Consider the following 18172-nt stretch of genomic DNA (forward strand, 5'->3'; position numbering starts at 1 on the left):
GTCTATGATCGTTTTGGTTTTTTTTTAACATTGACAATTGTAAGCTATTTTTTGTATAGATTCAATCAGTTGTATTATTTTAAAGTAAATTTTTTCAGCTGCAATAAGAGTTGAATTTCAAAGTCAAATATAAGTAGCATAAAGAATAAAACTTTTCAGTGAAACACTGACGCAAAACCGTTTAAGTTCTTTACTTTTGTACGTTTTATTCATTTATTTATTGATATTAACCACCTCGTAATCTAATTAAAAAATTGGAACACTTTAAACAAAATTAAGTTATTACAAAAGGATTAGAATTCCGTTTTTTCTTATACCATTACAAACATTACGACAATATTATATTCAAAAAGATTGTAATGTTTTTAACAGTAAAAATCGTGAGTCGCATCATTGCAGCAACACGTGGTCGCAGCCTATCAAAAACACCATTCATTTAATTCTCGATTACGTTCAAACTGTGCTTTTACGAGTGTTATATCGATTACGATCGTAAATTATTCGTAATGTCGATGTCAAGGTCGAATAATAAAGTATTCAATACATCGAAATTAGCCTAGAGAAAGCAGGTAACGAATATCAGATATATAAATAACGTTCATAGAACTTGAGACATAAATACATTTGCTTAAAAACTCTTTAGAACGGTATCATTCCTAAAAAAAGTAGTATATGTATTGGAACCAGAACTAAATTCTGATAAGTATTCTACTTCTATCAGTAGGTATATTCTACCTACTGATTATTTTCTTGTGATGTAATCAAAAGAGTCAAACGATCAGACAATCTCGTAATATTACGTCCTTACATATGAAATTGGCGTTTTGTACGGAAGGAATATAAAGTAAATTTTTTCATGTATTATTTCATCAATGTATGCACCGTTGCTATCTATGCACTTTTGCCATCTCATAGGTAGTTCATTGATCCCTTTACTAAAAAAACCATGGGGCGAGAATTAATAAACTCTTTGAAGACGGTTTGGACTGCCGCATCGGAGTTGTATTTTTTTCCTTGTAAGAAGTTGTTGTTGTTTAGTTTAGTTTAGTCACAAATACTTCCGTTGTGGTAAGACTTTGTGCAAACTTGTTTGGGTAGGTACTACCCACTCACCAGATATTCTATCGCTAAACAGCAGTACTTAGTATTGTTGTGTTTCGGTGTGAATGGTGAGTGAGTCCCTCGTGCATGTAGTTCAGTGTAACTACAGGCACGAGGGACTTAACAACTTAGTTTCCAAGATTGGTGGGTGGCGCATTTGCGATATAAGGAGTGGTTAGTATTTCTAACAATGATAATATCTATGAGCAATAGTGACCACTTAATATCAGGTGGTTCATTTGTTCGTCCGCCAACCTATTTTGAAAAAAAAAAATAGATTTATTATAAGAACAGCTGACGTATGTACCTAAGTGTGTAATGGTATTAACTTTAGAGATTCATACAGCATGTTGTAAAACGCTCTGATAATAAACGGCTAACTGTAACATAATTAATATGTGCACATTATTTGAAATGTTGCCAAGCACATGTTTGATCTTCAAATAATAAACAAGTCAGTTTATATCATAATGGCTTGTTAATCGCTAATGTAGCGGACTCATTACGTCAATTCATTTGTAATATTACCTCGTGGTTAAAAATGCAATTGTATAATGATTTTACTCTTCCTTCAGTCTGGTATTCTGTGGTAGAAGGAAGCCAATTTGCAAATTTATTTGAAGGTTATATTCCTAACGGTAAACAGCACTTCGTTGTTATTTTAAATGTTTCCATAAATCTTACAGTGATAATAATATATCTTCATTTTATTTCGAAACGTTAAGTACTGTTTCGTCATTTTCATTTGAACTTAAAACATAATTCACAGACACTCAGATTCTTATTTATCCCATATGTATGTATTTTCTATAACCACTTTAGAAGCTACCATAGATTGTAACATGGACAACTGAAATTTTTAATAGTTTTTCTTTTATACCGATAAATTTATATTAATATTAATCTAAACATATATGATTTAAGCACCAACATTTTACGGTAAAACATTAGAAATCAGATGAAAGCCTAGTGTTAAGCAAATCTAGTTAGCGGTAAACTAGATCATATTAAAGCTTAGAAGCAGACAGAGCCGACTTAATAGAAAGTTAAGGAGATAACCCTTAGTACTTCCGAGACACTTAATGACGCGTGGACAATCATTGATTATGCGTTCACGAATACTCTTATAAAATACAATTTACCAATCACGTAACGGTTGCGGTAAATAATCGTGTCTTTATCGAAATGTATATATTTCGTTTGTATATATTGTCGTATGTATATATTTCGTTTATTATGTTTGGAATATCCTCTCTTTATAATTAATTAGTTAATTACTTGAGTTTTATCTCTCTAGAGATCACAATTCTAATATTTTTATATTAAATAAACAGATTATAGTAATTATACCGCATACCTATTGACATACCGTGACATCTTCTAAGGTTAACCATTTCTTTCGGTATATTGTATTGATGGTGGATACTTGACAGGATCAACGATTATAAGTCCGAGTACTCAGTCCAGAAAAGAGGACCCTACGTGAGGGTTCAGTGAAAGAGTGTATCATATGTAAGGATTTAGAACGTTGACGGATGACGGCTCTATGTAAAGAGTGCGATCGCCACAACTGTCGACGAGATTTCCCAAAGAGTAGAACGTCTCGTAACATGTAAAAAACAATAACTCTAGTTAAAACGGTGCGTTCAAATCCACTAATGCTACTGACCCTAAGAGCATAGAATCACTGTTACTGACACAGAACAAAGATAAAGAGAAATGGTAAGTAGCAAATAAAGAAATATATAACTTAAACTATTGATATTTTAACATGAACTGATATTTTTAATTCCACCTATCCGCAAAGAAGCATCGTGGCGGAATAAGCTCCAAGCCTTCTCCTCAAAAAGGGAGAGGAGGCCTTAGCCCAGCAGTGGGACATTCACAGGCTGTTACTATTACTGATATTTTTAGGCGAAAAAAGTGTAAATGTACGTCAGATACCATAAACATTGTTAAAAAGAAAACAAACTTGTACGTAATTAATTACGATTGAATTGAGAGAATGTTAATATTTAGAAAAAAACAGTTCTGGTTAATACATTTAAAAAACGGAAATCGAAAATTAATAATTATGATTCAATTAAAAATGTTAAAGAGTACACGCACGCAATATATCTTCATGAGGCGAAACGACAGAAATATTAAAATAATATTTTTTGCTTGATATTAGATATACTCGTAAATTGTTCTTAATTCCCAATGTTGGTGGCCTTTTGACAATTTAATCGATGGTTATTTTTTCTCAAAATACCAATCTCTATGGGTGATGACCACTCAATATCTGGTGATCAATTTGCAAGTCTACTTACTTACTTATCTTAAATACAAAATCACATTCGTCTCATTTAGATAAGAGACATTTAAAAGCAGAGAAATACAGCCCCAAGGTTTTACTATTCGCTCATCTCTTACTGCTCGACTAATAATTTTATTATATTACATCATAATACGCGTATATATGCCGTCTACCGATTCAGATCAGCAGTGCTATTTTGTAAGAACTAACTTCATTACTCATCTGTAAAATATTGACAATCAGCTTATGGTGATACAGTATTTTGATGCGTGTTTGCTTAAAATGTTATAATTATAGTAATCAATATCACATATCACTGACATTTCACGAGCGATTTTTGCGGTAAATATTGAGACAATTGACGACCTCATATTACCCCGATGCAGAAATATTGTAATTTCCCTATTATGAGATATAAAAGATTATCCTTGTTTCTTAGATTCTATATATTATGTACTTTGTTCAAGTATTTTGTTGAACTTTTATTGATATTACATGAAGATAAATCATAACACACTCCGCTTTTCCAAACATCTATTATAATATTTTAATGCTTCTTTGAACATTTATATATGAGAAATTGTAGTCGTTAAAACTTGAAACAATAGCAATATACGATATTAATCGAGGCAAAAAAAATATTCAGTGACCTTTTAGTACTTAAAGTTAGGACTCGACAGACGTGCAATCTTCTTCTGGCCTTTTACAACTCGGTTGGACTTATGTTCCTTCCAAATTATAAAACAAGATAATTATTTATTTTTGCTTAAAGTAAACAGCTTGTAAATGTTCCACTGTTAGGCATAGGTTTAATTCCACCACGGTGCTATCCGAATTGGTTGATTTACTTGGGGCAGATTTTCATCCAACATGCAGGTTTCCTGTCGATGTTTTCATTAACCGCCAAGCACGAGCACGCCATTTTAGCTACATCTTAAGGCCAAATAGCCATGCTTTAAAAATATTACTTATAATTCATAATGTCTACTTGAAGATCAAACATTTAGTAATTGATATCAATTTAACGCTTATAAAAATTCAACGATTATTTTTGTCGCAGAATAAAATGGAATTAAATCTGAAATTTTAAATTTGATTAAAATTCAAACCGTTACGAGCATAAATAGCACTTGATAAATGAGTCTCGTTAAAAGTTGATGAATTAATATGAAATCTGTCGCTGACAGTTTAAGGGCAGCGCTGTCAGCGGGACAGGGGTATTGAAGTACTGCGTCTAGACAGTTCGTGCGTGACAAGCGTGACATTAACACCGTAAACTAAGGCCGATTTTGGAGTACCATGTTCATATAAAAAAACTCCCACTTCGTATTCTCTACTAAGAAAGTTTTTTCTAAGTTAAGTTTTCTAATCTTTTTTATGTTTAGTGATACATTACTTGTTCCTAATCGTTATTTACAATAATAAATTTAAAAAAAAAAACGACTTACGACAAAATATATTTTTCCATTCAATAGATACAGTAGCTTTAACAGATATCTTACATAAATCTCATAAATTTATTGATAGTTGTCAATCAATTGCTTACTTTTTTTTTATTCTGACGGTGCTGTATCGTACAGCGCAGATTTAATAAAAAAAAAACTAAATATTTACAGATAAATAGTATTACATATAATCCAATATTCTATAAAATTTGCTTACTACTACTCATACTATATATATAAAATATTAACTGACTGACTGACAGGCATATCATAGCACAGCTCAATTTACGGGGGCTAGCACCATGAAAAATTGCATACAAGTTTCTTTCACACAGTAGGCTAGCACTAAGGAATATTTTTGAAAGTTTAGCCCCTAAGACAGTTATAAGGAAGCCGCGTGTAAAGCGCTAGTCCTTCATATAGGGCATATCAATACAGACAATATCTCTTTGGCTTAAAAATATTACTAATTCATAAATATCCACGTGACGTTATACAGAAACTATAATTTAAAAAAGAAAGATAATTCGAAAGACTGACAAACAAATAAATTCAAACTTTCTTCAATACGGAACCGTTCCATTGTAAGCCCGATTCTGAGTTGAAATATTATTTCTATTGAGTCGACATTACTGGAATTATTGTTATGCATAAGGAAGTAGTGCTAATAATATCGTTTTCACTCTTACTTCCATATCCTAAGCTTATACCAATATTCTTCGTTTGTTTTATCTACGAAAAAACTATTTTTTTATATTACACTTATGACTGGCATAAATAAAAAAAAATCAAAAAAATCTGTTCGTTTTTAAAAAGTTAATCACTTCACTTTATTAAAATTTAACAGTAATATTTTATTTTTTAATTTTATACAATGCTTACAAAAAGCTTGAGTCGATATTATTGCGACATTGTCCAACGATGACAGTAAGGCCGTTCTTCTCTTCTCCAGAAAGTTTTATGATCCAACGGTAGTACTTTGGTACTTATTTATTTCTAGTTTCCACAAAGGGCTCTGGCCCCGTGTGAGGGAGGGGAGGAAGGGTGTTAAGTATCCTGACAATGTAATGTGTTTGCAAAAATTCGTGATCGGTTTAGTAACTCAAACGGGAAACAAAAACACTTTCGCATTCTAAAATATGAGTTCGGATCTAAGACAATACAGGCTACCTTACTTAAAGGTGTTAACATAAAACCATAAGTAAATATGCAACCACCACATGTGTGTATGTGTAGATAGCCAAAAAAAGCACATACATAGAGTGGGATATGATCAAAACAATTTATGTAACAAACAATACAAAAGTAATATATATATTGTATTGAAATTATTTTAATGGTTTATGTTTGTTACATAAATTGTTTTGATCATATCCCACTCTATGTATGTGCTTTTTTTGGCTATCTACACATACACACATGTGGTGGTATATATTAAATTGACTGCCTCGTTGGTCTCGTGGCTAGATATAGATATATGGCCTCTAATCCTGATGTCCTGGGTTCAAGTCCCAGGTCGGGCCAATAAAAAGTTATTGTGTTTTTTCTGTCGAAGATTCTTAGTAGCAGCCCAAAGTATGTTAAATTTATTTTCATTATAAAGATATTATCAAGTCACTTAATACTTTTCATGAAAATTCCATATTCATTACTTACCTTACCACATTATATGTTTCGCGTACTGAATTATATATTTCTTTGAAATTTTTTCTGGTGGTAGGATGTTAAACATCCGCCTGGCTTGTTACCACGGTACGCATGGTAAAAACTCGTGAAGTGGCTTGCAGCCGCGTTTCGAGGTCAGCCAGCGTACAGCCAGAGCCTGAGCGAGTATTGCCGCGATGGGTGTTGGTCCGATGGAGACGGCTGTTGAACCAATGCCGGGGGAAACTGTATTGACCTGCCGGACAGGGAGACCCGAAGAAACGGCTGTTCCGCTGGCCACCCGTGGCATAGTATAGGGGCCCGAGCGTGCCTAACCAGCTCGTGAGGCTGCCCCACCAGGCCACGCATAATCTCGGGGTGGACCGTCTTGCCGGTTGGTGACCGGAAGGTGGGGTCCCGGCGGCCACTTCCGGGGGGGGTTCGGGGGCCTTTCCGTCCGGCGGGTCAGTGTATTTTTCCTTTTGGCAACCACTTGGGGAAACACGCCTCCACACTTTGCCCATCCCTATCGTGGCAATACGTCGCTCGCTTCACGTCTCTTTTCCATTTTTTTTTTCCCAAATGGTAGCGCAACAAAACAGAAATAACGGTCGTACAGCGGTGCACACCCCCACCATACTCTCGCTGTTTGAGGTCGAGTTCTCTAACATCCGTGGACTCCACACTAACCTCAACGCTGTCCACCACCATCTCGAGACAGCACGGCCAGCAATGTTGTTTCTCAAGGAGACTCAAATACTCCGTCCTGCCGATACCAGCTACCTTAATTATCCCGGCTACACGCTTGAAGAATCCTTCAAAGCGAAAGCCGGAGTATGCTTGTTCGTCAGGACGGATGTTTGCTGTCACCGACTGCGCTGCTTGGAGGACCCCTCCTTCTCCATGTTGGTGGTACGTGTGGACCTGGTTCGTCAGAGTCGAGTCTACGTGTGCCTCTACAGATCCCACAATGGTGACTTGGAGACAAGCCGATTATTTGACCATCTTTGTCGGGTAGCAGATGCTGCGCAAGAGCAGTATCCTAACGCGGAATTGGTGTTTTTGGGGATTTTAATGCTCACCACGAATCATGGTTGAAATCCCTCAAAACTGACCATGCTGGAAGGACTGCTCATGCTTTTGCTCTCACACATGACTTGACCCAACTGGTTGATCAGCCCACCAGGATCCTAGACATTGATAGGCACGCACCTTCTCTACTGGACCTTCTGCTGATTTCTCACCCGGTGGAATATCAGGTTGTGGTTCAGGCTCCTCTTGGCTCTTTGGATCACAGCCTTATATCTACCAGAGTGCCACAGGCCAAGCTGCCGCCACTAGCGGTATGCAAACGTCGTGTTTGGCACTATAAATCGGCAGATTGGGACGGTATGCGCAATTACTATGCGTCGGTCCCTTGGAAGGAACGTTGCTTCAGTGGGAATCATCCGACAGCTAGTGCCGCTGCTGTTGCTGACGAGATCATGTTGGGAATGGAATACTACATTCCTAGCTCAGATCTCGTCAGTAGGGGTACGCGTAACCATTGGTTCACTCGTGAATGTGCCGATGCTGTATCATCTAAGCAGGCGACATATCGCAAGTGGATCAACGGCTGCATTAGCGGGGCATCTAACATTGACTAACTGAAAGCAAACTACGATAAAAATTTCAAGTCCTGTAGAAAGGCATACACGAGAGCGGATGCACAGCGCATTGTACAGATTGGTCATGACCTTGTTTCGCATCCTAGGGGCTCTCGTAGCTTCTGGCGTCTTACCAAGTCTGTGCAAAACAATTTCTGCCAACCTTCGCTGCCACCGCTCAGAAATCCGGACGGATCGCTACCTCACAGTCCGCAAGAGCAAGCTGATCTCCTGGCTAAACTCTTTGCCGACAATTCCATCATCGATGATTGTAGTGCGCTGCCACCTACAATACCTTCATGTGGCCATACGATGCCTGACATCAAAATCAGGCAACGTGATGTGCGGAGCTGCAATCACTTGATGTACGGAAAACTAGCGGTCCCGATGGAATACCAGCCATAGTGCTGAAGAAGTGCGCAGCGGAGCTGTCTCCTGTGTTAACGCGCCTGTTCCAACTTTCTCTCTCTTCGGGATGTGTGCCGGAGGCTTGGAGAAGAGCTAATGTACAAGCGGTTCCCAAAAAAGGGGATCGGTCTGACCCGGCAAATTATCGGCCAATAGCTATCACCTCAGTACTTTGTAACGTGATGGAACGGATTTTAAACAACCAACTGATCCATTACCTAGAAGATCACTGTTTAATTAATGATCGTCAGTACGGGTTTCGACCAAAACGGTCCACAGGTGATCTTCTAGCGTATGTAACACACCTCTGGGATGAAGCTATCGACAAGCATGGAGAATCGTTGGCTGTTAGCCTCGATATCTCCAAGGCTTTCGATAGGGTCTGGCACAGAAGTCTTCTCTCCAAGCTGCTGGCATATGGTCTGCCTGCTCAGCTATGCACCTGGATTGCCAGCTTCCTACACAAGCGTAGCCTTCGTGTTTTAGTTGATGGTTGCGCTTCACAATTCTATGTAGTGAATGCTGGGGTCCCCCAGGGATCTATGCTATCTCCCACACTCTTTTTTTTGCATATCAATGATATGCTCTCTCTTGGGAACATACATTGCTATGCAGACGATAGTACAGTGCATGGTGGATACCACGGACGCGCAGTGGCTGGGCGAGCGGAAATTGAGGAGGGCGGAAGGATCTTGTCATTGAACTCGATAGGATGTTAGAGCTCATCGCCAAATGGGCCTCTGATAATCTTGTTGAGTTTAATGCCAAGAAAACACAGGTATGCGCTCTCACGGCGAAAAAGTCAACATTTTCCCCTCTTCCCTCCCTCTGTGGTACTCCTCTGGTGATGCAAAGCAAAATCGCCATGCTGGGGATTGACGTTCGCTGCGACCTTAGTCCAAGGGATTACATCGAAGCTGTTATAAAAACAGCTTTACGGAAACTCGGAGTTCTGAACAAGGTGCGGCGCTTTTTCAAGCCACAAGAACTGTGCCTGTTGTACAAAACACAGGTACGGTCTTGCGTGGAATATTGCTCGCACCTTTGGGATGGCTCCGCTAAGTACCTACTTGAGGCATTGGACCGGTTGCAGCGACGTGCCGTACGCATTATTGGCGACATAAAGGTCACAAACACCCTTGAACCTTTACAATTGCGTCGTGAGATAGCAGCACTGAGCGCTTTCTATCGACTGTATCACGGCGAGTGCTCTGAGGAATTATTCTCTCTATTTCCTGTTTCCCCTTCCTTCTTAAGTCCACGCGAGCTGGTTCTCGATGTCACCGCCTAACTGTGACATCAATTCCATCGCGAACAAAGAAATTTGGCAACTCCTTTCTTTGTCGCACTTCCAAAAAATGGAATTCGAAAGGTGGCTAGTGCAGAACGTTTTTCCCGTCTGTACTGGCCGTCGTCGCGTTTGGACTCTACTACCACTTAGCATCAGGTGGAGTAGAGTCATTTGCCCTCCCGGCGAATATATATAAAAAAAAAACTTCTTTCATTATAGTATGTATTTTCTAGATTCCATAACAAAAAAAGTAATATAGAGATATTACGACATATTTGAAAGAATGCTTCGAAAAGGCGTTCATGCTATGGATGGAAAGCTTGGATTACTCGATAATAATTGTATTACAATTATTATTTAAAAAACAATTTATAAAGACAAAAATAAAATAAAAGTCATAAAAGGTCTATAAGTATGCGTAACGAAAAACGTCTGGATGAATTGCAATGAAACAATAATGATGGCTGGTTTCCTGGTGCAACATAATATATTTATTTACTTGGCTTGCAATGGTATTTGACATATAGTAGCTTACAGAATAAAATAAATATTTTATATAACAGTACAACAGTTAATGTCCCACTGCTGGGCTAAGGCCTCCTCTCCCTTTTGAGGAGAAGGTTTGGGCCTTACTTTATATATATATTACAGTAATACTACATATATTATTTAAAAGCATTTTTTAATTATTATTTTGATTTAATGTTGTCTGTCGTTGTACTTTTGATTTGAAAATGGAAGCTAGCAAGTCAAGTTTTAAAATATTTTATCTCATGCCTAGATATATAACTTTGACTACCGTTGAATAATACAACCATTTCTTTGTTAATATGTGTTATGTTTACAAAACAAGACAAGTTGATTTATGTACATATCCACCGTTCTAACTATTAGTGAACAGCGACTTTTATCACATAATAACGAAAAGCCATTGATGCCAAACATACACACATCAGTTAATAGTTATAACAACGATTACTTTTTCACACTAGTACAAGACAATAGATTATCTATTATATATAAGTCATTTGCATCTATATTTCCATACTATATGTTTATGCCTATAATGCCTACGTCGCATTCACCGAGATTATTCGCGGTATCACGATGTATGAAACCAAATCTTCGAATCCGAACATATGTACTTCACTCCGCTGTCGGTAAATTCTCACGCATCAAAGGATTTTATTGCGATAAGCTTTGTTTGCGCGGCCACACTTCGATTGGACTTCGAGCGTAATAAATACGACGTATATTCCCGTTATGGATAGCTAAGTGTAACAATATTATTTGAGACATTATTAGCAAGTGTCCTCGCGACTTCGGTCTAAACTATACGATACAATGTGGCCATGCATAATCGCCATAGGCAGAATACGAAGTTTTCTCGTACGAATATTATCGCGATGATGAGTGTGGCCTAGGCATAAGAAAGTAGACACGCAAACGCGCACGCGTACTGCGCCAAAGGTAAAAAGGAAGATGATAAAAATAAATAATACTTTATAATGTAAATATATTTTGATAATTAATTTATACACCCGTTCGATTTAATAGACATGTTGAAATATTAAAATATATATTTTTTTAATAAAAAATAAAAACTAGTTAGACTTTGTCCTATTACACAACAGGATAATAATCTATTTCTGTACTCAATTTCTATATTCCAACATTACATAATAGCAGTGGACGACAATTAACTGAAATAATAATAAATTAATAATATTTTTTCGTGTTTTAACCGCGACCATTCTGGCTAAAAAGCATTCAGCTAGCTTAAGATCGTCTAGATCTTTTTTGTTTCGACGCAAAAAAAAATCTCGAAACGTCAGGCCATTGATATGAATTCTATAGTCTTAAATTTTGCTCTTTCGTAACAATGTAAATTCCAAACCAATAAACTGTACAAAATAAATTGTTAAACAAAAACATTGAATTTCATTTTAAAAATATAACCTTTGTAGGCGACCCACTCGCAAAAAAAAATATAATAGGTAGTGAAAGTTTACGTTTTTATCATAGCTATAACGAATAAAAAAGAAGACTGAGAAAGTTTTGCTAAAACCAATACAGTTATTGCACTAAAAAAACGTTTATTATCGATTCCACTGACTAACAGACCTTCATTGTTATGGTGTTATAGATAAGAACAATATCCATCCAATATTCATGGAAGCAAAGATAATCCGTTATTTGGCTTGAGCTGATATTTAAGATGGCGCCTGGATCAGACCCGAATGCATCCCACATCAAATTCTTCATAGTACATTCTATAACTAAGTAACCAATATATATAATATCTAATACAAACTAATGTCGCCTTTTTATTAAAGGTTCTAAAGGCTCTTATCCCATGAAAATATTTCCTTAACGATACCTCAATATGAACACTACGGATTATAATGCAACTCTCGTAATTTTCCATGTCACCTCGTTTGTCACCACTGACAGCACAACGTGTATTTTTTTACATACATAATGCCAAAGTTTTGCGAAAAAAAAAATCTCTCATCGTTTTTTATTTGCATAAATCGCACGCTGAATCGCAAATTAATATAACTGCATGAGAAACGTAATATTGCATTCGATTTCGTTCACAAGAAATCGATGTTTTGTCATTCATTCATTCTAACGACTGGAATATTTTCTTAGTCTAATGTACAGGACATTATACTCTTGAACTTAATTCTTAAGTATCCAATTTAAGGATTCTATTTCTATATAATCTCAATTGGCTTCGTTTGATACATAACAATGAAATTTTTTTTTGATCCATAACAATAAAAACAGCATTGCTAAAAATCACAAACGTACGTTGAAACACCTGTATTCAATTAATAGGTACTTCACACGCACACCTATTAAAATTTTATTTTATTCCATAGGATATGTAACTTGCATATTTTTCTTCTTTCTTCCTAACACCCGACCCGCTTTGCGAACAAATTCATTATCACTCTGGGGTCCGAACGTGGAGCTTATGTCGCTTGCGCAAACGGATAAACTTACTGCGATTTCTATTGGATAAATGGGATGTGAAATTATAACAAATCAGTCAATTATCTATAAATATTCAATGACATAAAAACATCATATTATTATTATAATGATGTAACGTCAAAAACTCGAGACAGTTAAGTATAAGTAGGTATAACAATTGTCCATTTTGGTAATTAAAGACAAATCAAATATATTTTTAATAACAATAGAAAAAAAAAACATTTTTTTTTAATTTTCACAAAGAAAAATCAGTACACAGGATACTTCGTTTAAATTTCGGATAAGAAACATCTGAAACCACAAACTCATCTGAAACAAATGAATACATTCAAAAACGTTCATGAGATAAGACTAACAAGAGTAAATATATGGTATATATAGGGTACCTACCACTAATGACTTTCATAATTAATAATCAATTTCGAAGGAACTAAAAACTTCTTACTCTTGTTGAAATAAATTGAAGATTTATACAATAATATATATATATATCTGTAACTGATCGCTGTCTGTACATGGAAGACGTATGAGTAAAACTATTACCGGAGGCGGCCTTTATAAACTTAAGCCTTTAAAAAATATTAGAATTTTTGTCTGTTTGTCTGTGCTTTTGTGCTTCACGCTAATCTTAGAAACGGCTTAACGGATTTGAGTGCGGTTTTCACTAATGTATTGTGGCTAATTTACTTGAAATTTATTGTTTGATTTATTTTAATCGACTTAGAAATAATATAGTTATGTCAGTTTAAAGAAACACGTCGAACATTTATTCGATACAATTTCTATAAAATGACTGTTATGCCAATGTAAGTTAAACTCAGACCTATAAGATCAATCATATTAAATAGGGCTTAGCTTATGCTGGTATAACTCGGTTAACTGTCTTAATATGTATATATTTTAAGAGAGTAACCTTTCGTATTATTATTATATTTTATTTTTTCATGGTTTTATTAAATTTATATTTAGTTGGTTAGTTTGACAAGTAAAGTTAAGCTTTAAATACATACAAAAAAAATTAAAAATCGTGACCGCGTGGAACAGTGGACAGTAAGAATGCTAGCAGCATTTCCCCTTTGAATCGCAATTCCGATTCTCTGGGCGAAAAATGAACCAGTTAGTCGGTTAGTTGATAAAAAGTACTTATTTTTTAAATACACAGCTTTACCTTTCAGTTTTAAAAGGACATATTTTCCTGTCAAGGTATCGTTTGCAGTCATAGATTTAAGGAAATGTTCTTTATGATAATGTTTATGATTCTAATGGTATGTTGCGATATCTAGATCCGGGTGCGACAAAAACCGAATAAATACTAATATCCCACGAAAATACTACTAAATATGTTGTATATACGGAAATATTATAAGTCTGCTCTTAGTGATTTTTTAAATTATAAGCGGGTGACCCGCGGGCACAGATAGTATGACATAAATATCTAATTTCGTAAAGATGAAACCGTGTCTCACAACTAGTAGTTCAAATGAACCGTTAAAAATTTTCTAGATATTCATAATAAAATCATAATAATAGCCGGAAACGTTTATGAGATCTTTAAGCAAAAGTAACAGCTATCGAATATGACATCCTTTATGTTTTGACATAAATTTCCCTCAAAAATCGATCAGTAAAAACAATCTTAGCATTTGCCATCTGAATAGCAATAAAGATCCAAAAGACCGCTCTCATACAAATTCAATAAATTAACACGCAGCTCGCAGTTCTCAGGAAAACATTCGACTAACAATTTTCACTTCCTTCATTATGTTAGTGGTATTCATCGAGACAGACTGACAAATAAAGGTTTCATAAATTAAACAACAAAGGTTATGGACTCTCTCTCTCCTTAATAATACCAAATTTAGGAGTAACATTAGTCCGCATTACATAATTATCTTTATAAGGTGAAAAATACATTTGTAACGGTCTGTTTAAAGCATACAAAATATAGTGTGCTTAGTTGCTTCGAGTAATTAGACACTTAACATCCAACGGTCGAAGTAAACATGCCGGTATTTTAGGAAAGCTATAAATCGGGCAGTCAACTGAAAAGTTAAATTACCTATCAGCTTTGTGGTATTCCGGCTAACCAACTCGTTTTACTACTAACTTATTGGTAGCTAAGTGCTAACAAAAATCTCATAATAATTAATGACTTTTGGGACACCTAGTATGTAATAGTCAAACTACTTGAAATAAATATTACGCATACAACCGCTAGATAGAGCTGCATGACATAACAATGTTATTTTACTGATAAATATTTTAAAATTATTTTAACATTAGAAGAAAAATAAAAGTGGTCATTTACTATTTTTTTAAATATTTTATACATTATTATTATTGGTTTTCAAATTACTTAATATTTTAAAAGAAACTTGATTGATTGCAACTAAATCTACAAAAGCTCACAACACCACAAATATTTTTTCCACCATCTTTCTTTTTTGACGTGCTGTCAAACGTCCATAACAGCACGTGTATATAATGCGTATAGAAACTTGTTATTTCTGCTCCTCCAGGATATATCCTGGCCATGGCATACAATTCGTGAGAAATGACTGCAAGGTAAATTACATTTAGGCAAAATATCTTCGCAAAATGAGTACTTTTAACATTCATCAAGTGTACATAATCTTTATTTTAAATTAGATTTTCAGATTTTGTCGTTCAAAATGCCATGCAGCATTCAAAAAGAAGAAGAACCCACGTAAAACTAAATGGACGAAAGCTTATCGTAAAACTGCTGGCAAAGAATTGGCTATCGACCCGTCATTCGAGTTCGAAAAACGCCGTCATGTTCCCGTCAAATATAACAGAGAACTCTGGACAAAGACCATTGAGGCCATGAAGAAAATCGAGGAAATCCGGCAGAGACGTTCAAATAACTATATTATGCAGAGATTAAGGAAAGGACGTGAAGTGGAATGGCAGAGAGATGTCAGAGAAGTTCAACGGGATATATCTCTTATCAGGTTCTTGAATACTTATTATTTGATATTAAAACTTGAATTGCACTATATATTTAGAAATTGGCGTTTCGAAAAATCGACTACATATGAATAATTACCTAAAGTTCAATTTAATCTTAGTCATTATATCTAAACTTCTATTGCAATGGTTGCTGTTTTGTATTTATAATTGTCCTCTGATTATTAAGAAGTTTCAAAGTTTTATTGCCTCTGGTAATATAATCTATATTATTTTTCCAAATTATAATGTAATCTTTGTTTCTCATAAGACATTAGAATTACTTTTTAACTGTAATGTGTAACTAAAATCTGATTTTATAGTGTCACAATATAAAAACAAATCTTAGTCATTATTTAATTATTAAAAAAATGAGTTGATTTAATTTAAAGTAAACTTTGTTCATGATGTAAAATTGTGCAGTGTACAAGTTATAAAGTTTAAATATGTAAATGGGTGCACATTTATTTGTTTTTGATGAACACAAGATTTGGTAAACAAGTAGATCTATATCGGTGTATATATTGCTTAATTTAATTTATTAATTAATTAAATTAACTTAAACTTAATTTAATTAAATATATGTTATTAATCTGGATATACTTTCAAGATCGCCTGCTGCTGGACTTAAGCAAAAACAAGCAGAAGACACAGAAATGGAAGTTGAACCAGAAACAATACAAGTCATTGATGCTAAAGGGCGCAAGCAAGTTATCGAAGCTCCTGTCATGGTTCCGGCTACTGGTGAAATGATTGAAGATGGGGGAGATATTGTATTATAACAAATGTAATTTTGTTATAAGTTTTGACTGAATTTTACAATAATACAAACAAAGAAAACAAACCATAGTATACACAAGTATATGGGTTAAATTTTGTTAGCAACATTTCAAATATAAAAGTAATAAAACCATTCTGTTAAAAGTTCATTTTGAAATTAAAGATGTGTGTATTAATTAATGTTTATTGTTTTTATTCCAAAAATTGTTTTCAATAATACAAGTATTTACTGTAATTAAGAAAACATATTCTTAGTGCACATGAAATGGATCGTTTTTGCAACTTGTAACATAGTTAATAATTTTAAAAACAAATAAGTCTTGCCTGTCAAAAATGCTTTGATTTACGTGTTACATGTTTGTGCAAACATGTATGGGTAGGTAGCGTCCACTCATCAGATATACTACCGGAAAACAGCAGTTGTATTCAGGTTTGAAGAGTGAGTAAAGCAAGCGTAATTACAGGCGTTTGGGACATAATATCTTTGTTTCGAAATTTTTTGATTCATTAAAATAGACCACGGCACATTTGTCTGCCAGCCTTCCTATTTATAGAAAATAATTGATATAACCACACAACTTTCTTTGCCATATATCCAATAAGGTTTTATGGTAGACAAATATATGATCTTTATCTTATTTACATTTTTTATAACAGTTACCTTACTATTAACAAATATAAAACAAGTAGGTTTCACCTACATAGTAACTGTTAAACTCAACGCTACGACCAACGCGTATATTATTTAGAATAACCTAATATTTATTTAAGTTAATTTGATTATAAATTTTGTTACAATGTTATTTAATTTCGTGATATGATTTTTACAACTACCAACATTATAATGTTTTAACTTTTGTATAAATAGCGATGTATTTACAATGAACGATATAATTATTGTTGAACTTGAGCAGGGTGGTTACTCTGCCTGCTTAATAAATATTGTTTGTAACCACACAACACTTCTTTCGCTATCCTGGCCCACCTTCTGTTTCATAAACTTTACAAAAATACAAAGAAAACGATTACAGATCTATGATTAATTTTACGGATTTTTATTTTGATAAATACCTATCATTCTGACTGGCGTCTATTGTTATTTCAATGATTTACAAATAAAATAATATCGGACTACATTAGTGGTTATAAATTTGTTTATTTGCTAAAGTTATATCTGAGTACCTACTTTATTTTGTTGTAACTTACAAATATAAATGGATACAGCCCTAAAGTTGGTAAACAATAAAGTAAGGAATTGCATCATATAAATAAAGTATTGATTTCTTACGCCATCAAATAGCTTAATCCCCTTAGGTTTTCTTTCATGGTAGGCAAACCTTTTACGTAAAAATAAGTTTTAAATTGTTAAAGTTTTGTTAACTCAACTTTGCAAAGGACTGGACTTATGATATTAAAAATTAATTTTCTTAACAAACATTATTAATGATGTATTGCGGTAAAACTGAAAGTATGTCATAATATATATGGAATGAAATTAATAAAAAGCAAATCATATTACTAGCATCATTATTATGATAGGATAGGAACATATTTTTTATGAAATGAACAAAAAGGTTTAGCTGCTCTG

General features: G+C 34.6%; 1 protein-coding gene across 1 annotated transcript; it reads left to right on the top strand.

Moving 5' to 3' along the window:
• Window positions 1-15273: 15273 nt before the first annotated feature.
• On the top strand, window positions 15274-16764 carry LOC126773437 (probable ribosome biogenesis protein RLP24). The gene is made up of 3 exons (XM_050494393.1): window positions 15274-15402; window positions 15487-15809; window positions 16415-16764. The coding sequence occupies exons 1-3, from the start codon at window positions 15322-15324 to the stop codon at window positions 16584-16586; spliced, it is 576 nt and encodes a 191-aa protein (XP_050350350.1). The 5' UTR covers window positions 15274-15321; the 3' UTR covers window positions 16587-16764.
• The last annotated feature ends 1408 nt before the right edge of the window (window positions 16765-18172 follow it).

This window comes from Nymphalis io, chromosome 14 (genome assembly GCF_905147045.1).
Source record: "Nymphalis io chromosome 14, ilAglIoxx1.1, whole genome shotgun sequence".
NCBI classification, from domain to species: domain Eukaryota; kingdom Metazoa; phylum Arthropoda; class Insecta; order Lepidoptera; family Nymphalidae; genus Nymphalis; species Nymphalis io.